Consider the following 26,437-nt stretch of genomic DNA (forward strand, 5'->3'; position numbering starts at 1 on the left):
AGGCGTGGCCAGACACCATTATTGGTTGGTCGGCACTTATTCCCCGATTAGCATGGAGAACAGTCATTCCTTTAAAAAAGATGACGGTTATGGTGAGGAAGCTAAATAGCGCCATCCGGAAAGTAGTACGGTCCTTGGGGGGTTTAGTCATAGACCACCCGGGTTTAGGGGTAGAGGCACCTCATCTTTTTAGACGGGACGGAGTTCATCTGAATGAGGAGGGGATGGGTTTCTTTATAGATAGGATTTACGGGGGAGTGGAGGCGTGTTTTAGTTAGTTGGTGGCGGGCTGCGGCGTCCGTAGGGCGCAGCGGGGTAGGAAGGCACTGCGTTCAGCGGCTGATTAGTGGGCGCACAGGTAGTTGGTCGTAGGTCACTGCCCCCTTTGAAGCAACAGTAACTCCTTTTGGTCCTTCGGTGAGGAGGGTCCCTGTCCGGCTCGGTGAGGGAGGGCAGCGTGAGTTGTAAGGGGCAGTCACTCTGACGCCAACTCAGCGCTATGTATGTAGGGATTTGTTCCCCGTGGTTTTGCGGACTTACGGCGGTTTGCGCCAGTCCACTAAGTGTTCTCGTGTGATCAGCTCGTGGGCTGTTCCGCAGTGCCCTTTCTCCGCCACCATAGGTTTTAGTTAATATAAAATCCTTACAATAAAATTCCTGCCAATTTTAATAACTTACACAGATCTCCGTGTCTTTATTTGCATGCAAATGTTTAAAGTTTAAGGTTGATATGAAGTTTGTGGGAACATACACGGTGAGCCCTTTATTAATTCTATTATGTGAAGTTTGTGACACTTGTTCCTGAAACAATAGAACAATCTAATTGTGTCTTCTTTTACAACAGTAAACTTATCTATATGCTGCATAGAAGCGGACAAAAAGGAGCCCAATGTGTATGACAGTAAAGTGAATAGCTAGTTAATGTATATAGCAAGTCTTCTGCTGTCACAAGTGTGGATGTGTGTGTGAATCATGGACAAGCATGTCACATTGCGGAGACTTGTCTTTCACATTAAAGCCCAATCTCTCCCCACAGATCCGAGGCACGTTTTTTGCTCTCCATAACACATGAATAACCAGCCTTTAGATTTCCAAACACAATCCGCTGCCTCTATTAGACTTTCCATGTCCCCGCAGAGAAGAGAATAATAGGAGCTTGTCAAAATATCATGACAACTCAATAAGAGGAGGCAGGGAAGACAAAGGCTCACAGCTCTCTCCAGTAACCTGCTGACTGTTTCTTTCTAAAGGTGTGTGGCTGGAACATTAACTAAAACCTATAGAGACCAGCACACTCAAGAGAACTAGCTGTTATACAAATATACTGTTGTATTTAAAACAAATGCAGGACAAAAATAAAAAAAAAATTAGCAAAATTCAATAGGAAGCTTTTAATGGAAACAAATGACTTATATTAAATACAACAAGAGTATATGAACGGGGCAGGCTGGGCTGGGGGCTTTAACTGCGACCTCCCCCCCCCATAAAACTTCACTTTTGTCTTTAAACTCTACAACAGAGCTCTATAGAAGCACATCCATCATCATCATCACCATTTATTTATATAGCGCCACTAATTCCGCAGCGCTGTACAGAGCACTCACTCACATCAGTCCCTGCCCCATTGGAGCTTACAGTCTAAATTCCCTAACACAGACAGACACAGACTAGGGTCAATTTGTTAGCAGCCAATTAACCTACCTGGTTTTTGGAGTGTGGGAGGAAACCGGAGCACCCAGAGGAAACCCATGCAAACACAGGGAGAACATACAAATTCCTCACAGATAAGGCCATAGTTGGGAATTGAACTCATGACCCCAGTGCTGTAAGGCAGAAGTGCTAACTACTACGCCATAGATCTCTGTTGTGTGCTACGGACAGACTTAGTACATCAGCAGCGAGGACCCAATATTTTCTTTATGGGGTGTCATTTTATTTAACAGAACTTCTGGTTACATATGTGTCCCTATAGGCAATGAGGGCCAATGTGGAGGCCAGAATGTGCAGCTTTTTGGTCAATAACATGAGTGGGGTTGATCGTAGTGCATTAAAAAACGCACAAGAGATCCATCAGAAGTGCCTGTGTGCTTTTAATGCACTGTTTTTGTGTTTGGTTTTTGAATTGGACAGAATCCTGCTCAATGCATAGAAAGCATTTCAGAAACACACATGTAACTGTGATACACAGAAATTGCCTTAATTCACTGTAATAAATGGAGTTCTGTTCAGAGTATTGACACGGAATAGTCTCTGCGCAATGATGACATTCCATCTTCATATTAAATGCAGCAGGTAGTGACACCCTATTGTAACACACCTAAATTGTCTCTCTGTGTACTGAGAAGAAATCAGATCACCACATCTCACATAAGCAGGTTTACAGACAGGCTATAAATGTAATTTAATGGGTACTTGTAACAGGGAAATAAAAATGCCAGCAATATTATATACTCATATATACTGTCACTCCAGTGCTATTGCTGTACTCTGAAGTGAAGAAGTGAAGCAAAAATAGGAAGAATGATGTTATTGCTTTAAAAAAAATATACTGTTAAGAAACAAAAGAAGTAAAAATGATCAATTAAAGTGTCCCATTGTCGACATACTGAGGGGCAGTAAATATTTATTAGCCTATCAATTTACTCTGCTGTAATGATTTAAAAAATCCCTAGCGAGCTAATCAGCTGACTACTGGATCCATCCACAAAATAGCTGGTACCACTGTGTGTATATTTTAATCTACAGTAATAAACCTGAAATGTAATAAGTGAGACATTTCTGAAGATAAACAATATGGAGCTAGAACCATACTTACCTACTTTTTGGACTATTCCTCTGGGAGATTACAGAGCAGAGGTAAAGAAGGAAGGTGCAAGAGTCATTGTGCAGTGGGGGATAGGGGCCAAGGTGACATGAATTGATTCAACAGGACCACATGTCAAGGCCCTGTACTCTTTAAAAGAAGGAGAGGTAGGATCCAGGAGGGTGCCCTACTCTCCTAGGAGAACTCCCCAAAATTCAGGGATCTCCGGGACGTTCCAGGAGTGTATGGAAGTATAGCTAGAACCAATCAGAATACATACATACTCATTGAATGATACGTTTGAATTAGCACAGAGAGTACATACATTCACAATCACAATGCGGTAATAAACACAACAACACACAGTAAAGTAGTACACACAGTACACAAATATACACATTGCAATAATATACAAAGTGAAATGACACACACATATAATGGGAATGCATGTATATGGGCTGGTTCTACAAGTGGCAACGCACCCATAAGGTTGTAGAAGTGTAGTTCCACAAATACACTCAATGATATTATAGCTTTTAACTATCACCCTTTACCCAGCACCCAGCACCCAAGGGTAACAGGATGAGCTTGAGTACTATTCAGTACAGGGCTCTGTTGCCTTGGGGGGGAACACATGTTTTTTGCAGTATTTCTGTCCCATATTGACAAGAGTGGGGCTGGTTTCATACTATGACTTGGTGACCCCCATAATGCGGGTTACTTATTTTACAGGGGAAGATTTTTATTTATTTATATATTAATTAATCAAAGAAAGCACTCAGGAAAAGCGTTCCATATATTTTCTAATGTAACATCTGACAGGTATACTCCATTGCTTATATATAGGTGCTTGAAATTTGTGCCAATGTCTCTCCAACAGGCAATCTTTTTTGTGCCTTGTCAATACCCCTTTCTTGTGCCTCGCCAAGACAATCTTGGGACAATGCCTACTTATCCCAACTAAGTTCTTCTGGATGCTCTTGACTAATTCCAGTGTTTTAACTTTTACCAAGGTCATCAAGCCTCGCCAAGGCATGATCCCTCATAATCACTCATAGTTGGAAGAAATCCTCCATTAATTTTAGCCTCTTATGGCTCAATTTTTCATTTAGATAATTGTAGTTTATACTCTTTTTGCAAAGGACACTCCAAAAAACAGTGACAGCTGACTCATCTGCAAACCAGAATAAGGACATTCACCCTTAAAATGATCTAGAACAGTTTCAATGTACCCTAAATTCAACCAGTTATCCCATATATAGCATCAACTTCCTCACTATCTACAGAAATATATCTCTCTCTGTTTATATTAATGTCCTTCACAGACTGGGAGCAATGAACGCTGTACAGAGCATGGTCCCACTCTACCTGGTCTGTACCAAACGGCAGATGAAATTTAAAGTAAATAAATGTAGGGTTATGAACCAAGGTCAGGGTAATAATTTTGCTACTTGCACATTAAATGGAAAATAACTGAGAAAAAATGTAGACAAAAAGGACAATTAGCTGACAGAAAGCTGAGTAGCAGCACTCAGTGCCAGTCAGCAGCTGAAAAGGGGGGTAAATGCATGTGATGCAAACATAGTATTGCCATAGTAAAAGTCACCACATCTTAAATATGGGTTAGAGTTTTGGGCATCTCACTATAAGAAAGACATAGAAGAACTTGAGGGGGTTCATTGGCAGGTAATAAAGGGATGGAATGGTTAAATTATACAAAGTGGTTAGAAAAACTTGGTGGGCCTGATTGATTAACGCAAGTATAGCAAAAAAAATGAGTAACTTTGCATCTTGACAAAACCATGTTGCATTGGAGGCGGGGGTCAATTTACAATGTGGAGATGGGTTTATAGTTGGGGCAAGGCATGTTCTAGATCAACTTTAAATTTCAGTGTACAAATATAGCTATCAAGTATTTGTGTGCTACATGAGAAAACAGCCAGTATTTAACTTATGAGCAAAATAATACACTAATATGCACCCCTTGCATTGTAACATGGTTTGTCCAGGAGACTACTTATTCATTTTTTTTTACTTAATTTACTTAATGAATCAGGCCCGGTATGTTTACTCGGAAATAGGCACCTTCGATATGTCCTAATTAATATATGTAAATATATCAGAGGTCAATAAAAAAACACTTGTCTAATGAATATTTCGTACCATGGTCCTTACAGATGAAAAGCGGACATTTTTGCTAGTGTTGCATAAATTCTCAATGAAAAGTTCTTAACACTGGTAGATGACAGAATCCAATTACATAGTTATTCAATATGAATCTACAAGCAGAACACAATAATAACAGGTTATAGGTTATTTCAAATATATTCACCACTAAAATGATCCTTAAGTTGTGCGCAATTTTCTAACTGTAAGTAGTAGCCCAATGATGTAAAATAATTGGTTACAATTAACTCAATCACAGCATAAACATGCTTCAGTGTCTTTAATATTTTAATAAAATGCTAGGATATCTTGTCTGTGTAGGTCTCTATGCCATGTGGTCCTCGAACATTAATCAGTTGTCAAGTCATTTTCTTGTTAAGATAATGGAAGAGAGGGTTCAATAACACAAGACTTGGAATTACATTCCGGCTGAGCTGTTACTGTAGTTTTCTAATATCTTGTGACTGACTATAAAATTACCTTGATCGATTGAGTAACTGTTTCATTAACAATTTCTAGACAAACTATAGTACACACAGACTTCACTTATATAGAGGGATATTCTCCATAATTTCGACTCTTTCAATCTCCACTGTTATGCACTGAACCATATGTAAAGCCTCGCCTCAGATATAACCGAGAGTATTATGTGAACTGTTCTAAAATCAAAGTGCCATTGATAGGAGTAATTCAATTCAGTCACCATAAAAGGCAATTTTCTGACCTGTACATAATGCTATAGACAACTGTGTTACCATGCTGCCCTCTCTGAAAGGTTGTATGAAATTCTTTTACATCTGTTTCAAATTTATTTTTCAGAAAGTCATTTATGAATGCAGAAAACTGCAGACTCACAGCACAAATGCCCCTTTTCTTCCCTGCCTATTCATCATCATCATCATCATCATCATCATCATCATCATCATTCTTTTGTGACATTATGCTCCTAAATTTGTGAACATGTGCCTGTTTTATGGGTACTAGCATGGATAATAAGCACATTAAGATAGCAGTGATAACATGTGGCGCCTTCTAATGGGACCAGCTATGCAGATTGGGGAAATCAACGCTGAAGATGCCTGTCTTTGAGGCCAAATGCAGAAATAAAACATTCAGATTAAGGGCAGAGAGTGAATATGTAGTTCCTGGTTTAGCAGAGGCTGCAAAGCCTCTTCTGAAGCCTAAATAATCTTGGGTTTTGCAAGTCCTGTGAGGTGGCAGTAATTACGCAGCTGCCTTTACATTCAATGAGATGACATTTGATATTGAAATGCGCACATAAAATTTGATGTAAATAAAACATGAAAAAAGTCAAACGAAGCTCCAAAAACATTATTGATGAGACAAAAAAAGAACAGTTATAATTAAGACAGCCGTTTAAAAGTGATAGAAAACAGGGTTTTAAAGTTATGTTTTTACTTTAACATCCTTCACAAATTGTACGCAAAACATCTGCACAAAACACGACAGGCCTGCATGCCTGCTGGAGAAAATCATTGCATTTGCATAGAAAGCAAACGCTGTACCTTCACATTGTTTGAGCCCTGGAATCATGAATGATCCTCAAACAGGTAGCAGCATTTAAATGCATACTAAGGGGTACACTTAGTAGAGATGTTCACTGACCCCTGTGTTTTGGTTTTGGTTTTGGCAAAACTGCCCTAGTGTGTTTTAGTTTTGGATTAGGTTTTGGATCCCTATTTTATTTTACCCCTCCTGTTTCTGTATGAGCAATGGCACTGAGCAATGGCACTGGAGACTGGAGAGTGACAAGAACATGCTACCTCTACTGTTTCTGTATGAGCAATGGCACTGAGCAATGTCACTGGAGAATGGAGAGTGACAAGAAAACTGCTACCCCTGTTTCTGTGTGAGCAATGGTGTTGGATCTCCTGGGGAGGGAGGTGCTCATGGAATCCAAAACCTGCGAGATCCGACAATGCAACAATGACGTTTTGCCTCGATTCAGATCCGAGGATGCGCAAAAGTACGACCTGGCTCACGAGCCTACACGTATCCGCTAGGTTCGGGTGGGTTCATTTTTCAGAAAACCGAGCCCGAGCATCTCTAATACTTAGTAAGAGGTGGTTCCGACGAACCGACGATTTCTGACTTTTTGCCTTCAATTTTTAAATTGACAATTTTATGAAAGACAAAGCCCATCAGTTTATGACTTTCATAAAATTGCAGTTTTAAAAAATGACGACAAAGAGCCAGAAATTTCTGTACTAACATCTATAGGGAACTCCAATGAAAGGTAGGTTATCAGTAGCTGGCTTTCAATTCCAACTGAGGAACATTTTAAATTAAGGTCAAGTCGTTTGCAGTTAGAGCTGGGCAAAAAGATAATTCCATCTGAAACTTTGCTCTTGTCTTGATCTGCTTGAATAGACAGATTAGTAAATTAAGAAGAAAGTTTACTTGGCTCTTGGGATTCAGCATGACCGGGCCGTAAACCTAGAGACCACGATGATTCACGGTGCTCGATGCATTGTAATCAATGAGTGATATCTGTATTCTGGACTACAGACTGAGGGCCGCCTCACTATCCTCTACACAAGCCAGAGAGTCAACAGATCAATACTCTCACTAATTGGTCTGCTTCCTATGTCACCTGCTCTCCTCCCAATGACATGTACCAAGCAGTACAAGTGGGTGACGGTCTGTCCACACTAAACCATTTCATCCTCAGATTCTATCACTGACCACTCGCCACCCTTTCCAGTCATATGTTGTGTAATATAGCATGAAACTGCTCGACACCCCAAGGGTATCTAATTAGCGAATAATGGCAGTAAAGAAGAAGCGTGCCTTGAAGAACAGGTTTTATTAACAGACAAAACTGGGTAATCTAGAAAAACATCTTTAAAAATTATTTATTAGCTATCAATATTCAAGTCACAAAGCAGAGACACCACAAACACCAGCAGACTATAACTATGTTTCCGTCTCTCTCTGTGTGTGTGTGTTAGGGAATTTAGACTGTAAGCTCCAATGGAGCAGGGACTGATGTGAACGAGTTCTCTGTACAGCGCTGCGGAATCAGTGGCGCTATATAAATAAATGATGATGATGATGATTGTGATGATTGGCGCTGTTGGTATTTTGTAACCGTATGTTTGCTAGGCTGGGGCACATCTAATCCAACCATCTCCAGAACTGCATGTGGTTCCCAGGACGTTGCTCTACTTTAGATGCTATGTTTTAGCTAGCAGTTTAAGTGCAGTGAGGCAAGTTTAATATCATCTGCTTTTAGCTGTAAGGTCACTGCTTCAGGCTTGAAGGTAGCGAATGCCTAGGGGAATTCTACGGACTCAACTTAGGTTTGCAATCTCAGTAAATTATTCATGGTTCAGAATCGGGACAGAGAAGGCTGCAGCGTTAGCACAGCTGATAGAGAGGGAGTTACCGCCAGACCTGAACAAACACTCCTCTTCATTTTCTCTATATACACATGGACGGTTCTTAACCAAGCATTTCAAGATGTTTAAACTAGGGCAGGGAAATACCCCTTGTGTGCAGGTGTAAATTCATCTGAAACCTTTGCCGCAGGATGACTGTTAAAATTATTTTTATTTTCTAGAGTTAACCTGCAAAATAAGACATTTAAATCACTGTGCAGTCCAATTAGCAAATATGCACTAAAAAGAGCTCACATTGCTAAATTGTTGCAAACAGAATAGATACTGTACATGTCAAAGGAATTCTACAGCTCACAAGCGTGTGGTCTGGAAATAATATGGGTTTATTTTATTTCCACCAGCAACAGAAAACTTTATAGCTATAGATTGCAAATAATTGTATTACCAACTTAAGTGAGGGTATGAATTAAAGTAATGTTGTGTGAAATTGCTTTCACCTAAAAATAAGTTGCACAAATGTTGCTCTGGTGTCTGTGTAGCTACCACAAAAAGATCCTAATAATAACAGAATTGTTATAAATAATGCAGAGTCTGAATAGCATTGTACATGAAGATGACCAGTGATGCAAATATCAGAGTGGAACAACAGTTATGTCTGGCACTGATTTGATCTGAAGCCACTAGGCAGTGGCATAGGGTGACAGGTGGCAAAGAACTGAAAGGTTTTTATGAGATATAAGGGTTTTTCTTTGGGATTGTGCCTACTTTCACTGCATTATGAGGAAGCCAAAGTTCATTCCTTGTTCACACCTAACCCCTGTTAATGTGCTTTCTGCTCATGAAGCTTGAAATGAGCATTAAAAACAGGATGAATGGTATCTTATCAGCTTGTTCCCATCACTGAGCCCTAAAATGTCAAAGCCTCTTTTAAAATTTTAAAAAGCAGCATAACATATTCTCAAAAGCACAAATCAAGAAAAGTGCACGATAAACTCATTAAATATGCCTAAATAAAACGCTTCTATAGCATGCATTGGTTTTCATGCATTTTATAAATTTGTCCAGCGTTTATGTGTGAACAAGCCCCTCAATTTAGTTGTAATGGGTAACTATTGTAACTATTTTACAGTACATACACTTGAACCCATAACATTGTATGTACTTAAAAGTTCTTTTTCTATCCTATATAGTTTTATGCTACACCTGTCATATACAAATAAAATGTAGCATAGTTATAATATAGATAGATAGATAGATAGATAGATAGATAGATAGATAGATAGATAGATAGATAGATAGATAGATAGATATTATATTGAAGTGGGGCTTGCATTTTCCTACCTTTCCTGGAATGTCGCAACAACTTAACAACTTGCTTACTGAATGTTACCATATTTATGCAATACTCCATCCTGCTCCAACCCTCATCCATCCATTTGTATAAATCATACTTTCCACCATTTTTACATATTTTCCAGGGACACTTTACAGCTACATGCAGGTAACACACAATACAGCCTCAGCTGTTATTGGTGCACTACAATCCCTATCACGTTATGTTTTATTGAAGTTGGTAATATTGTACCTTTTTGCAATTCGAATATTTTTTTTCAGTTAACAATTGAACAACTAACAACATCTAAAAGAGAGTAAGAGTGATTGACATCTGACATGCAAAAAAAGATGAATTGATAGTGCATTTGGTTAATTAATTATGATAAATGGGGACAGTAAGGACTGTTGGCAACTATGATGAAGAAATAAACAGCCCTGGACAGTACATTTGTTGTCTACACTTAGCAAAGGCAGCTATAATCAATATCAAGAATAATATAGTCTATCAATTCGTAAGGGACCGGCGAAAACCCAGAGGAACGCTCATTACACCCTCTTCCCTACGATCACTCTGTGTGTCTCTCTACAATCAGTGCATTTCCAAAATCCTGAGACAAATGCTCCTTTTCTTTACATCTAAAGAAATCCATGTTAAAGTAAAAGGTGCCCAGCGAGGGGTACTGTTAAGCCTATTAAATTCTAAAATAACCTTTTTCGCGACTCAATAAGTCCGACCCGCGCTCTTTCTCTGAGCACTTCTTGAACTGCGGCTCTGAAGTGGGGATGCCTGGCCTCCATTCCTCCTACATTATAATCTCTGGTAATGGATATGAGAATAGAGCTATGTTTAAAGTCAAATAAATCAATTGTTCCGAGTGCTTTTCCTGGCAGGTATCAATTACACCCTCTTTTTAAGATAACTTTAGGCTTCATTTTATCCAATTATTTACTGATTTCAGTGCATTTTAAGATAAAGATTTCTCTCTGGGTACAATTCTGAGAACTATTCATATTAATGTGCCAGCGACTAATTGCTTAAACAGTGTGCTATTATTTCAGAATTAGATTATGTATGTCTTATGGTCTACTTGAATTTACAGAAAGGAAAGCTCCAGAATGCACTGTAAATCCCCTAAAAATGAGTTTTCAGGGGATTACAGCATTATATTGTAACAAGGCTATTTACTATTATAGGTGTCTGTGGGGACTGCAAAAAAACCTTATTTATCAAGCTCTAAAATTCAAATCTACCGATCCTTCCCCAGCAGGCTTCGCACACCTCCCCATTGCAAACCTGTAAAAGCCATTAGAACCTGCAAATAAAGTGACGCAATTGCAATCACTTTAATATAAATAATTCATCAGGACAGGCTCCTATCAGAGTCGCTGTCCCAACTGAAGGATTTTAATAAATAAAAACTGTAACCAGGTTAAGGGAACAGGTGCTATCTCCTGCGGTAGATGGTGGTCTACAGCAGCAGAGAAGTCACAAGTCCAAATTTTTGATACAAGGAGCCTTAGTCAGTTTTATTAAGCAGAAAGAAAACTTCAAAATAAACACCTTGCCTGTCTGGACCCTAACAGAAACACCCTCTCTTCTGTGAAGGACCTTGTGTCCCACACACACCCATACACACAATATATGGAGATAATTGGTCACCATTTGCAGCGTCTCTGAGGAGGCATCCAACCTCCACCCCAGGTCTGAGAGAAACAGAGACTGACCTGACATCTTTTTACACACACCTTACAGGTACAACCCTTAATCAGTCTGCTGTCAGACTGGAAGAAAAGAAGACCTCTGGGCCTTGTAAATGGAGCCCACCCATCTCTCGCCATTTACTCCTCAGGGACCCTGACCAGTTTTTCTTAAAGCTGAACATACTCTTTTAGAAGCTTTTCCCAAACCCCAGTAATCTCCCTGGGGTTTCAAAGCATATTAGACAGACACCCTGGGACATACAGTATATACCTGCCATTTGCCACTTTTCCAGTGCTCTGTCACAATACGTTAATTAATTTCTCATTACTGTAATAAGAAATGATAATTAACGTAGAGAAAATACGAGGGGTCATAAATAAACCCCACAATCTTTTTAAAAAAATCAAATAAGGAAATGTGTTAATAACCAACTCTTTTACCCTCCTCCCTAAGCACTACAATAGGGGTGAACTTTCTTCTTAATTACTATGATATATACAGGATCTATCTCTGACATCCCATTCGCAGATACTAGCGGCATGATGCAGAAAGTGGAGGAAATAGGCCATAACTAAACAAAAACAACAAATTCTAGAAAAAGAACTGCAAGTATAATGTATATGTTAGTATTGCATATTGAAGAAGAAAAATATTCAATTCATTATGATATGAACTTTGATGTAATATAATGAAACCACATAACAAATCAAACAACTTATAGAAGTCAACTGCAGTTTAATACCAACTCTGGGAAAATGTGTATTTAAAACACATATACCTGCATGACAGCCCAGATAAATATTGTGCCAATGGGAAGCACCCATTTAAAGACATAAAAAGCAAACTCTGATCACTTCTTTATGTACAGTAATAGGACAGGATTTCTATTAGTTGCATCTTTATATCTCAGAGCTGCAGCCACTAAGGTTCTGCAATACAATATGAAAGCGGATGCTCCCAAGGTCAATCCATGAAAACAACTTCATCAAACAATTAGCTCATGGAGAAATTGACCTACAGGCTGCTATCAGCTCTCTTATCTATAAACGTGGCGCAGTGGTTAGCATTGCTGTATAACATTACTGGGGCCCTACCAGTATGGAGTTTTTAGAGAATTTAAATTGTAGCTCTAATAGTGCAGGGATTGATGTGAATGATTAAGTATCTGTACAGTGCTGTCTAATATTTGTCCTTTTCAGAGACGAATTACAATGGACCATGACCGCAATAGGAAAATTAAAATAGTTACCAATTAAAGTGGCTGGGCTGAAATTGCATTTAAACTCACAATGGAGTGTACTCTTCACCCACCCTCTAAACCCTACTTGATGCAAATGTTATCAAAATCAACGCATTCCACGCCTTCCTGGCTCCCGACGATCCTATCATTCTACACTTTATCCACGCTAGCGTTTGATTCTAACTGGCCTTTACCGACCAGAGTGTCTTGTTCTTACTAGCACAAGACAAATTGTAGGGCTGCCTACACAGTTTAAAAAGTGGCTGGGCTGTAGCTTTGAATAGGCAATTTAAATAAATGAACTGTTAAATATTGATATGCATTCTATCATGTAATATACTTAAAATGTGACACAAGGGAGCAGGGCATGGTTTCTGAATGCCAGATTGAACTGAACAGAGCAAAGGGTGGTTGGAAAAACAGACCTAAAAATGAGCAGGATGAGTAGATTTTTTTAAAAGTTAGTAACGTAGGGCCTGATTCATTAAGGTACTTAAATTAAGAAGTTTCTTATTTCAGTCTCCTGGACAAAACCATGTTACAATGCAAGGGGTGAAAATTAGTTTTCTGTTTTGCACATAAGTTAAATACTGTCTGTTTTTTCATGTAGCACACAAATACTTCATAGCTTATTTGTACACTGAAATGTAAAGTTGATATTTGTGTGCTACATGAAAAAACAGTCAGTATTTATCTTATGTGCAAAACAGAAATACTAATTTGCACCCCTTGCATTGTAACATGGTTTTGTCCAGGAGACTGAAATAAGAAACTTCTTATTTTAAGCACCTTAATGAATCAGTCCCATAGTATGCAAGGCTGTTGTAACATAGCTAGACTGTCCAATGGGATTTTATCATACATGCTTAATTATAAAACTATATTTAATTATTTTCTTTAAGTTAGTTGTGGAATAAAAACAGTGAGGAATCCTAATCCACAGTACATGCTTTTTCAGAGTTGCTGTACACAAATTATTAATGAAGCCATTCTCTCTGAGTAACAGTTTACTGTATTAGTAAATAATACAATAGATACATTTTGGAAAACCCCTTTAAAAATGGAATGGACAATTGTATTTATAAATATATACGAATAGAGTAGCTCTGACGTAGCTGTGGAAAATGAACCACACATCTACCAAATACCTCTGAATACTATAGAAAAATCTAAACAGAATGGTACCGTACACATGAAGTAGATATCACGCATAAACACCTCTCTTTTCTTTTGTTCACAAAGAGTTCACTAGAGAGGTATAAAGAGCAGAGTATATAACCGGTTTACTTACGCTGGCATGCGTTCCTCTTCTCCTCGTAGCCTGGCTTGCAGGAGCAGCGGCCGATGGGTACCAGCCACCCCCCATCGGCACTACAGTACATCTTGGGCGCATCAAACTCCACTGAGTTATTCACACACAATCCTTTTACTTCCACCAAGGCTGAGTCCCCTCCAGTGACAGTGTCAGGGAACTGGGCCAAATTACGGATGGTGGTTGGACACTTTTTGTAAAAGACCCGTACCGAGACCAGAGCAATACAAGCCCCGACATCTTGGAAAGCCAAGTAGAAACCTTTCTTGTACAAGTTACTTATGTCTCTTACTTCTGTATTCAGCTTCATGACTCTGTCACCAACATCCACCTGGGTGAAACTCTCATCTGCAGCGATAGTGTCGATCTTAATGAACTGGTTCTCGTGAATGTGCCATAAGTTGCTGTTGTTGGACTCATAGTAATACATGTTGAAGGTCTCCTTGCACGTGCCTGATACGCCCGGCAGACTGTTGCAGTCCCGCAGGGTAAACTTGATCTCAATATACACACGTTGGGCCCCTCCTCTGGCGATCCAGCTGGTCCTCAGCCAGTTATTTTGGTTGACCTCTAGGACATTGCAAACCTGGTAAGTTCTCATAGGGGTGTTTCTTTCATCCATTACACTGATTTCTTCCCACTGTTGAAAGAAAGAAAAACACATTTATGTGAAAACACAGAAAGCCTCCATGCCTGGCTTCAAACACCTTGCCAATTGCATATTGTTATTATGTTTTTCCATAAGTCCATCTATACAAACGGTTGAGTCAAGCAAGTGTCAGCGTGTGACATAAGTAAATACTCATACTTCAATATGTACAGCACAAGTGTTGGAATACATCTCCAAATCCAAGGTAATTACCGACCAATTGGACTTAAGCCAGGATGACACATATGAACACATGTTACAGACTTTCAAACTATGCTCATAAAAGGCAATAATGGGCAGACACTATAAAGCTAGAATGAGGGGAATACACATGATAATTATACACATGCATACATACATACATACATACATACATACATACATACATACATAACAGGCCCATGTTGGTAATTAAAGTTTGAAAGTCAGGTGGTATGAAATCTGAGAATGATGAGCATAAACCATGTTTCACTATTTATACACCCAGGCGGGAAGCCAGATATGGGAATAAAAATCAATACCTAATGCAGAGGATACTGACGGAAGTCATGGCTGGTGCAGGTGCTGATGTACCGCTGTGGTAAATCCAGGGCTGGCAGATTTCAGTGGTAGTCACTTTAACGGTGCTGATAACATCAGCAGTGACTACCACAAACAAAAATACACAAAACTCACTTGCCCGACTCCTAATAAATGCTGACTGACCTTAACAATGACATAATAAGTACCCGACACTGTGGTAAGAAATCTCCAGCACCAGTAATAACGGCAGCCTGTTTTCACGTCATTTTAAATTGCGACCTCTATGTCACTAGTTTTAAAGCGGCAATGCTGCTTCTCATCGGAGCTAAGTGTTAGACATAGAGTTAGGGTTAGCGTTAGGAATAGGGTTAGGATTAGGGTTAGTGTTAGGGACCCGCCATTGCTGCTTTAAAAATACCGATATACAGGTTGCAATTTAAAATGCCGTGAAAACAGGCCGCCGTTATTACTGATGCTCGTGATTTCTTAACACACTGTCGTGGACTTGGGACTTGTTTTGTTATTCTTAAGGTCAGTCAGCATTTATTAGGAGTCGGCCAAGTGAGTTTCGTGAATTTGTTGTCATCCTACTGCCTGTCGTTTATAGCAGCTCCGTAAATTAGTACCCCACCCCCAGATTTAACTAACAATTTTTGGCAAAGTGGGACCAGGCATCCCGTTACATGCCAATAACATGTTTACATGAGTACACCTTATGAAGAACACCACTTTTATGTACTGAAGTGGAGGGGGTCACATTACAAAAGAAGACATTTGAAATCTATAATTTTAGCTTTAGGCTGGTGAAAATGAGAAGCAAACGTTATGTAATGTATTTTATACTGGATCAACTTGTATTTTGGGTTTGGTGCCCTGGATGACTTAGAACAGATGCTTGTACTGAAAGTAAGAATTCCACATTCAAACAGTTGCAGCCTGTACATTATTGCAGTATGTGAAATAAATGAAGACATTCCATATACTAACCCCTTCTGGTGGATATGCCACCCATCCCAGGTCTCCGAGGGCCGACATAGAGTCCAGCAAGGTTACTGGAAGAGAGAGACAAAGATCAGTTAGTGTTGTGGTCTCCAGACAATGGGAGATGTGTAGATGACACACACAAGTATGAGCACATTGAACCATCATGTAATGTACATAAAGTAGCAGTCCTACAGACACACGGCACAAAGGTAGATGTATCTGATGCTGGTGCAGATAATATGGTCTAAGCAAGTCACAGTCCCAGGGACACACAGGAATATTTGGAGCCAAAGTTTGCAAAGAATCAGGGCTACAGCATCACATATGTGTTCCACAGAATGTTTGCGTCATGATGAGGGTGTAGTATATGGTGGTAAAATGTTACAAATATGTGTCCTCTCAAACTCTAATTATTGACAATTGGAGAGTAACAAGATACATATATATGACTGTATTTTAGTTTCGTCCAGTAATACCAAGCACAGGAAAAATGGTTATTAAGAGTCCTGCTGCCAGTCTAGCAATTCTGACATGTCAGTCATCAGAGGAGCACATGACCCAGCTGTCACATCCACACTTGTCTGTAGAAGTGACGGGATCTGATTGACAACACTGTGTGTATCCCACCATTCGCTGCTACAACACAAGCTGTCCAAGTAAACTTAGCACATTATTTGGACTTCGCTCACAGTAAAAAATAAAACCCATATGGAAGATCTTTGATTTATATCTAGAAAAACATATTATACAAATGCATATACTCTGTCACTCAATCTTGTAAGGAACAAACTTTAGCACTTTGGAAAGTAAATTGTCGATATCTGTACATCACAAGCTTTTTCCTCTAATTTCCTCAAAGAAGACTGGACCTTATCTAAGGACAGATATATTTCACCACCGTTAAGATGGTCTATTATTTCCCCATGCTATGGCCATTCCATATCTAAAAATAATGTTTCTTCCAAGTTTAGCAATCTGGAAGGGAAAGCTTTAAAAGCTCAATCTATAGATGACCCCGCCCCCTGAAGGGCTGCATCCGCAATCTGTGGAATTTATCCCGGCAAGTTCCATTATTTGCCCTACAATTTCCAAATCACTCAGAGGGTACAGCACTTACAAACTTGGTTTCTTGGATCTCCCAGCCCCTTGCAAATGTGTCAATAAATATGTAATAGGTTTTTCTGTCATTCATCAAAAACAATAAACAATATTTGGAATTAATTAAAACCTTTGCATTTCCAAGTACTCTTTTCTTTATCATCAACAACAGCCCTACAACATGCAGTTTATAGTCTACCCAGATGAGCTGAGTTTTATCACTTTAACCAAACTAAAGCCTTTCCACTATAAAATTGCATCTGTCCTTTCCTGCTACAATCTTTATCCGCACAACGTTGGACCTGAACCTAATGGGCCTGATTCAATAAGGAAAGTAAAGCAAAAAAAAAAATGAGTAACTTTGAACCTTGGCAGAACCATGTTGTATTGGAGGGGGAGGTAAGTTTAAAGTGTGGGGATAGATTCATAGTTGGGGTAGGGCAGGTCCTAGATCAACTTTTAATTTCAGTGTACAAATAGAGCTATCAAGTGTTTGTGTGCTACATGTAAAAACAGCCAGTATTTAACTTATGTGTAAAATAATAAACTAATTTGCACCCCTTGCATTGTAAAATAGTTTTGTCCAGGAGAAAATATACTAATTTTTTTGCCTTACTTTCCTTAAGGAGTCAGGCTCAATGTGTCTTCATTGATGACAAGTACAATTTTTAGAATGCGGGGAAAAAAAAGAAAAGGAAACAAGGAAATGTCAACAATTAAATACCACATAATTCACATACAGTCTATGAGTTCCTTATAGTGACATGCTGGTTTCTTCTCCGGTAGCAACATACATTATTGTGCTTTACACCAGTAACCTACATTTTGCATAGCCATTTGTGCATTAAATGAAGTAATGAATATGGACACAGATGAACAAAATCTAGGTAGGTCTTTGTTTTGGTGACGACTACGACAGACATATGACACTATGTGATACTGTATCTCCACAAGTGCCTCTCACCTGTACATGATGTAAGAACACAGGGGTGCAGTGCATCAGACGTCATTACTGCATTAAGAAAAACAAAGAAATGTCATTTGCCTACAGAGTGTTAGCAAGAGAAGACGATACACGCCTCCTATTTACTACTTAGTCATACAGTGCAGCAAGATTCATCTTCCTCTTTCATCGCGCCACTTTGTAAACCTCTACACAGGTTTCCTGTGTCTTCAGGAATCCAATTCAAATTACTCACCTTTACCTACAAGTCCCTCTTGTCCACCCTGCATGAATCTCAGATCTCATCTCAAAACACTCTTCCTCTCATCCTCATAGACCTACCTCTGTCCTCCACCTTATCTCTGACAACCACATCTCACACCCGGCTTCCACCAGATACTTATGGAATTCCCTAACACGCCTACGCTTACCATAGTCCCACCTATACTACTCACACTGGTACACGCTCACAAGTGTCCCAATCTCTACTCTTAGCCACTCTCACTCCTCTTGTTTCAACTGTGCCCTCTTCAAATTAGAAAACTTTGCTTTGCTTTCATGTCTGCATTTATTTTGTTTCACTTGTATGTCCCTATTTTATGTATGTTCTGTTTTACCCCATGTCCTGCGCAATAGAGCACTGGGGCACCTTATAAATCATATTACAAATTATATCATTAATAATAATAATAATAATAATAATATTACACATCCAGAGCTGGATGACATTATACATCAAACTAACCCAGATGGGTCCAGAACAAGACTTAGTTCAGACCATTCTGTTCACGGTAAGGTCTGGAGACTTGTCTACATAATCCTACAATAAAATATATTCAACCGCCACCACCACACAGTGCTTGAGGTCATGCACAAACTATGCTTGGGGGACTCCAATACATGGTATTCTTATTATTCAAATATCTTGTCTGTCTTCTTTTATGATTGGGTTAATAGATTCAGACAAGCTTAGTAAGTCTGCTCAGATATTACTTCTATGTGTGATGATGCACTGAGCTCCCGTGTCCTTAATTGGGACACATGTGAATGATGAGCCATGAAGGGACATTATACGTATTCAATATGCAGGCGCGCACCTAGCAGGGGTTTACAGTTGCCCCAAACCCAACCCCCCCCCCCCCCCCCCCCTCCATGAGGACTTTGTCCTAACTGCAACAATAGCTGGGATGTATGTCCACAAACTATACCTGGAAGATTCCAATACATGGTATGCCGGGTGGATTCGGTCAAAAATAAACCTGGATGAATTGTTGCAAACAAACCATGGTTTATTCACTAGATGGCAAAACAGGCAGAGTAATTCCCTAGATGCACAGCGTAGGCACATGATGAAAGTGCAGTTCTTAGTCACCCCACAAGATACAGTCACAGACCCTAAAAACATATTTTATATATACAGATTATTCCCACGGTCATGAAGCTAATGAAGGGGAGGTATTAGGGTGGTAACTCGCTGGTGATTGGTGGTAATATGATTGAGCGACTGATGACCATTGGTTCCCTGGGGATAGGGTACATAGGAGTCTGGGCCACGGTACTATCATGCAATGTCCTTGTTAACTAGAGGACAAAAGTGGATGATATGGAGTTAGTCTCCTCTCCTTGTTTAGCCCAGACCCCTGTCCTGTCTTATCTTTGACTAACTCTTCCACCTGGTGACATTTAAGAATAAACCCTTCTAACACACAATCAATAACCTAAAATATACAGGAAATATAATCGCCTATTTTAGCACCCACATGTGAACAAAAGTACTATAAACTAACACAGCCCGATGAGAACAGTTCAGAAGGCAGAAAGAGGCAATGGAACGCAAACATTTTTATATCTTATATGCTTGAGTCCAAGTTCACAGCGTGGGTTCTCACACAGCTATGGTAATATTTGCAAATATGAAACAGGTTTAGCTGTGCATGGTACTTTATGTTTGTAAGATTTACTAATCTATTATTGAAAAATCAAGTGAAAATAAACCCTACATACAGGTATAAATATGTATATTTTCCCTTTACAACTCCGTTATTGCTGAGCATTGCTCTATTCTGAAATGACCTTTCTTACAAATGTGTGATTTAGTTCCAGATGAGAATTTGTGAACATCCGGAAGAAACTAAAAACACAGGTACAACTCCTTAGTTCGTTTATTTCATAAGACGAAAAAATAAACAGCACATTTGTTACTCTTGTTTTCAAATTGTAACCCATAGTCCTGAAGACTCTATATCAAAGTCTGGAAGCCATTGATAAAGCCCCCTGGATGCTCACCACAATACGCTCAATACACAATACACTGTGGTTTTGCACTAGTGAGCTTACATGGTCTGACCACTGCATTTTAAGGTACACATCTACTGTCAGCTCTCAGGTGATGTCTCCACAAACTAGAAGTGCACCTAGATCTTGGGGAGGTAGATAAACCTACTATTACCCCCCCCCCCCCTTCCTCCCGCCCCCATGTTTGCAGTATTTCTTTTGAAATACTGCTTGGTCTTCTCTCATATAAGACTTAATCATGAGAGTGAAAGGACATAGGAACTGACTACACTGATGTTCCTATTCCATATTTAGCAAGAAATGTCCTTGCTTCACCCAACACTGCTCATCAGTTGATGCAAACTCATCGGCAAATGCAACTTTTGTAGACATCGAGAAGCTTCTGCACAAACGGAGGTAACAGTGACACCTAAAACGTCTTTGCACTGCTCCTCTGCTATTCATTAATGGCCTCCCCTGTGTTCCTGTAAAGAAAGCTCATAATGTAAAGTACATTCTGCCCACTATCACCCCAATTGTAGCCAGCAGTACTGTCCTGTTTCATGGTCAACACTTCTCTCCTGATTCCATAACAGTCCTGATAATATTTTTATAAGACCAAGGGGTAAATGTATTAAACTGCATATTTTGCAAGTCGCCGATATAGAGGGAATTTAAAACGGCAATGTCTTTAAAGGCAAGTTTTGCCTGTAAAGACATTGCCGTTTTAAATTTTCCCTGCCAAGTCGCCCAATATCAGCTGCTTGCAAAATCCGCAGTTTAATACATTTACCCTCAAGCGTTTCTTAACCTGCGCTATGTAATACTGTAAAGTATGACTTATCAAGCGTGATTTTTTCCGTCCCGCAGAGCACACCACCTGTTAGTAGAGTTTTATTTAGTTCACCTTTAAGATATTGGGGTAATTTAAGAGCTGATGAGCCTTGCTAATTACCAGTAATTACCACGTCTCCTCTTGCACCATTACGGCTGCTTTTGTACACAGCACATAATTACGGTCATGACTAAATGACTAATAAAACTGTCCTTCTCCTCACTTTTGAGCCATCTTCCCGTTTTCTTCCAATGTTCTGTTCACTTGTCCCTCATTTAGCTCTTATGTAAAACCAGAAAGCAAGAGGGCATCGGGGCTGATGTTACGTTATTTGCTGAAAATTTGAATTTTATACATTCACAATTTCAAATATACTGGTCAAGTAGCTCCTAAATGTGCCTAAATGTGTGTCTGCTTTGCCTTAAGCACCTAGAACGTGCAAACAAAGTACCACTGGAAGTAAGGGATAAAGTACCTGCTGGGTTATATTAAAATCAAGGCCTTTTGTGAGTCTTTGTGCGACATAGGGGAAACCTTCCAGTCTCCCTTTTTTTTACACCTCATAGCAAATTTTAAATCTGGTGCATAACAAACTAAAATTTTAGCACGTTCATCATGCACTTAATGGTATAATATTAAAAAGAGTAAAAAAGAGTAAAAAGATTAAAAATAGTTAAAAACCCAAAACACAAAAAACACAGTGTTGCTCTGCAAATCTGCGCAGAGCATTGTAATAACCCAGCACAACTGCTGCAAAGGCAACGACATGACTTCACAGCAAGGCAAAATGGGTTTTACGTTCAAATGCAGTGCATTGTGCAGTCATAAACCACCCTCATTGTGGGTATGAAATACACAGATCTCTGTACGGCGCTGCGACCCTTTGGGCCTTTTAAATAAAAGATCGTAATAACATTAACAAAAGTGCTGGTCTTTGCAACCAGCAAATGGGTTAAGTTCCCTTTGTCTTCGTTACAAATGCTCACCTCCAGGGATGGACAAAATAATGTAGAATTCATCAGCCATTTAGTCAAATGTAGGAGCCAACAGGTTATTTGAAATAGCCAGAGATGATGCACATCCATCTACTTCTATACGCATGGCTCCCAAAAGTTAGGTGTCAGCAGTCATTGTTTAACTAACTGTCTCCTGGGATTCCTCCAGCCCCTCTGTCTCCATTATGAAACACGTTTGTCTTAAAGCTTCATGTGTCAGTCATCTATTAATAAACCTGAACATGATAAATGAGTAATACTCACTAACTTACATCAGTGCTGCATGTGTTTATAGACTGGGAGCTGCCATGTTGATGTCTCTGAAGTGAATGAGACTGTGCTGTATATGATGAGAACACAAGAAATTTTAGGTAAAGTCTCTGCAGTTTAAAATTTGATTTTTAAACAGATAAAAGAGAGGAAATTTATTTAGTAGGTTCCGCTGCATTCACTGCTGCTAAAAAAAATGAGCCCAATATGTCAGCCAGTAGCTGCAGGAAAGTTGGTGCTGTTTGCCGGGGACCTGGTCAAAATGATCGGTGCGCTTCTGGTACTTCTAAGATGCCAAATTCGAGAAACAGGAAAAGGTGCGTGTCTCATATAGAGAAATAGGTGCCACAGGCAATGTCAAGTGGAGAGATCACTAATCAAGCACGATGTTCAAAACCTGAGCGAGTGAATGACTACTGCTGAATACAGAATCAGCAAATGAGAGAACATGTGTGTGTGTCTATATTAGGGAATTTAGACTGTAAGCTCCAATGGGACAGGGACTGATGTGAGTGAGTTCTCTGTACAGCGCTGCGGATACAGTGGTGCAATATAAATAAATGGTGATGATGATGATGATTAACATTCTCCCTTTAGTCAGAGATGTGGGCAGCTCGCAAGACAATTTACCATTTACAGATACAAATTGGATGCTCATGAAAACCGTTTTAAGCAGAACAATATCCGAGTGGTCGGTCTACCGGAGGGTTTAGAGGACTCACACAAGGAGACAATTGTAGAATCCTGGCTGTAAACTGAGCACTTTTTTCAGTACCGGCTGTTGAACATGTCCTCAGGAATACAGGCTATTACCATTTGGCACACGGCAGCATTCTCTAATTGCGCTAGTGAGACACTGTCTTTGAATTAACATAAAGCTGGTGAATCAAATATAACAACAATAAAGTCTCCATCTATAACTATATTGCTGAGATACAAACAACGGAGAGTCTCTTTTGCTGCTGTAAAGCACCATCTTAAAGAATGGAATTTGGCCAATGATATGATCTATGCTGCTAAGCTGTGCTAGGTAGTTAGGCTTTTGAAAAGCTCATTTCTTTATAACACCTGGGCAAACGATAGAATTGATAGATAGACAAGTTCCATCTAAATTGTTATATATATGTATAATGCATCCCTTACAGATGCTGAGGAATACATAGTACTGACATTTAAGCCTGGAACGAATCCCACAAAGTGTGACTCTTCCAGAGGTATATTTCTGATCAATGGTTATGTCAATGTTTTGGCAAAAATATCAAATACCAAATAAAGTAGGGTATAGAATATAATAAAATCTGGTATTTATGAGATAAGATTCGGCCTAGAATATATTTCCTGCATAATTTTGTTTTGCCATAAATTGGTTCATTGTATACATAGTAAAGCTAATATATCTTAATCACTCCCATTAAGAAGAGTCACTAAACATGAATATCCACGCTCTCCATTATGTTATTCTACTTCTCTGACAGTAGACTGATTATTGGTTGCACCTGAAAGGTGTGTTTAAAAGCACGACAGTTTATTCTCAGGATCTCTCAGACCTGGTGAGGAGGTAAGATGCCTGCTGAGAGACACTGCAAATGGTGACCAACTACATCAATATTTTGTATGTGTGTTTGACACAAGGTCCTTCACAGGAGAGAGGATGTTCCTGTGAGTTTAGTTAATGCTGGACAGGGGCGGTGTTTATTTTGAAGTTCTCCTTGTTTTTTCTGTTTAATAAAACCGGTAGTAGTGGTGTCATCGGCTCTGGCAAAGTGGACAGAGTTTAGAACTACAAATTAACCCCGAAAACAATAATAGCGACAGTATAAAAATATGGATTTACCATATAACAGGCACTTATTATGTCCGGAAGCGCTAATGATGTACAGATGCAAAATGCGACTGTCATGAATATGTACATAAAGAATTCACATCATTTGTAATAGACATAGTGCAAATGGTGGTTTTAAAGCAGCAATGGCTGGACCCACTGCCTGGATTACATTGTACAGACCAGTGTCGGCTTTGTCAGAGCCGTTAATTCATACCACACACAATAAAACTAGCTAAGGCCAGTTGTACCGAAACCTTGTGTGACTTCTCTGCTGCTGTACTGCTGTACACACTACCATCTACTCCAGAAGATGGCACCCGTTCCCCTAACCCGATTACAACATATATATAGATATATTTATATATATATATATATATATATAATGCATACAATCATACATCCATGGTAAAGAGGATTAGTTGTTCTTCAGATAATTTCCCCATTTTCAGAAGGGGGAAGAAATGTCACCTTTGTGACTTTGACCTTGGAATGATTGTTGGCGCCAGATGAGTTGGTTTGAATATAAGAGAAACTGCTGATCTCCTGGGATTTTCCTGCACAACAGTCTCTAGAGTCTACAGAGAACGGTACACAAAACCCAAAAAACAAAAACATCTAGGGCCTGATGCTGAGTTAGAGCAATACAAACAAAAGGGGCAGATTTGCACATCGGCAAAACCATGTTGCATTGGAGGGGGAAGTAAACTTAAAATTTGGGGACAGATTTACAGTGTAAAAATAAAGCTATGGGGTATTTGTGTGCTACAAGAAAAAACAAGCAGTATTTTCCATGATGCAAACATATATATTTAACTTGCCCCCCTTTCATTGTAACATGGTTTGTCTCACAGGAAATGTACTCTCTTTTTATTGCTTTGCTGCTAAATCAGCATCAGGCCCCAAGTGAGCAGAAGTTCTGTGGGTGAAAAAGTCTTGTTATTTAGAGAGGTCAGCGAGAGGGATGGCCAGACTGGTTCAAGCTGGCAGGAAGGCGAAAGTAACTCAAATAACCATGTGTTACAACAGTGGTATACAGAAGTGCATTTCTGAAGCACAGCACATCAAATGTTGAAGTGGATGGAATTTGGTGTAAACCACATAACATCTATCCTGCCTTCTTTCAATGGTGCTGTGCGGTAAAGTAATGGTGTGGATAATGTTTTCTTGGCACACATTAGGCCCCTTAGTACCATTTGAGCCTCAGTGCAATGCCACAGCCTACCTGATTATTGTTGATGACCATGTGAATGCCTTTATAGCCACAGTCTACCTATCTCATACTTACCTACTTTTGAAGGCAGCTGTCCGGGAGGGGGTCCGCCGAGGGGGGTGTGGCCATGCGTGGTGCGCCGTTAGGCTCCGCCCCTGTCAATCTTGGGCAATTTTAGCCAATCGCAGCAGGGGGCGGGGCCACAATGGCGCGTTTAGCCCTGCCCCCACCATCTTCAACAATGGTGACAGCTGGATCCAGGATTTTTGCCTACTCTCTCCGGGAGTCTCCTGGACATTCCGGGAGAGTAGGCAACTATAACCTATCTTCTAATGGTTACTTCCAGTAGGATAACGCACCATGTCACAAGGCACATGTCGTCTCATGCTGATTCCACGAACATGACAATAAGTTCACTGTACTCCAAAGACCTCCACAGTCACCAGATCTCAACCCAATAGAGCTGAGATGAGGTGAAACGGAAGATTTGCAGCATGAATGCGCAGGCGAAAAATCTGCAGCAACTGTGTGATGATATCACGTCAACATGGAGCACAATCTCTAAGGAATATTTCCAGCACCTTGTTTAATCCATGCTATGAAGAATTCAAGCTGTTCTACAGGGGTCCTACACAGTACTAGAAATGTGCCTCTGAGTGTACACACTACAAATCATCCTTAACGTACAAGCTAACCATAATGTACCAAAAATATATGTTACCTTTACCTGTCTATGATATATAACTATGGCTAAATGTGGGAGGAAGAAGGCAAATCACTAGTTTATTTTCAAATGAAACCTTTTAAACAAAAGTTTGTTGGCCCTAAGGACTGTCCGTGATCCTCTTGTTTAATCAAGCTGTTTATATCAAATGCTATCTGTTATTTGTGTGTGTATTTAATGTTCTGTTT

At 39.6% G+C, this 26,437-nt stretch overlaps 1 protein-coding gene across 2 annotated transcripts in view; it reads right to left on the reverse strand.

Moving 5' to 3' along the window:
• The window catches only part of LOC142143581 (ephrin type-A receptor 3-like), a 174,192-nt gene that overhangs the window by 120,271 nt on the left and 27,484 nt on the right, over positions 1–26,437 (reverse strand). Inside the window, exons 2-4 of one of the 2 annotated variants that reach the window (XM_075201528.1) lie at positions 18,138–18,185; positions 16,079–16,143; positions 13,900–14,560 (exon numbers count right to left, since the gene is read on the reverse strand). In XM_075201528.1, coding sequence (XP_075057629.1) covers positions 13,900–14,560; positions 16,079–16,143; positions 18,138–18,185 — 774 coding nt within the window. The remainder of the gene's footprint in view (positions 1–13,899; positions 14,561–16,078; positions 16,144–18,137; positions 18,186–26,437) is intronic. The other variant, XM_075201529.1, reaches the window with a different exon arrangement.

Source organism: Mixophyes fleayi, chromosome 3 (assembly GCF_038048845.1).
Source record: "Mixophyes fleayi isolate aMixFle1 chromosome 3, aMixFle1.hap1, whole genome shotgun sequence".
Lineage (NCBI taxonomy): Eukaryota > Metazoa > Chordata > Amphibia > Anura > Limnodynastidae > Mixophyes > Mixophyes fleayi.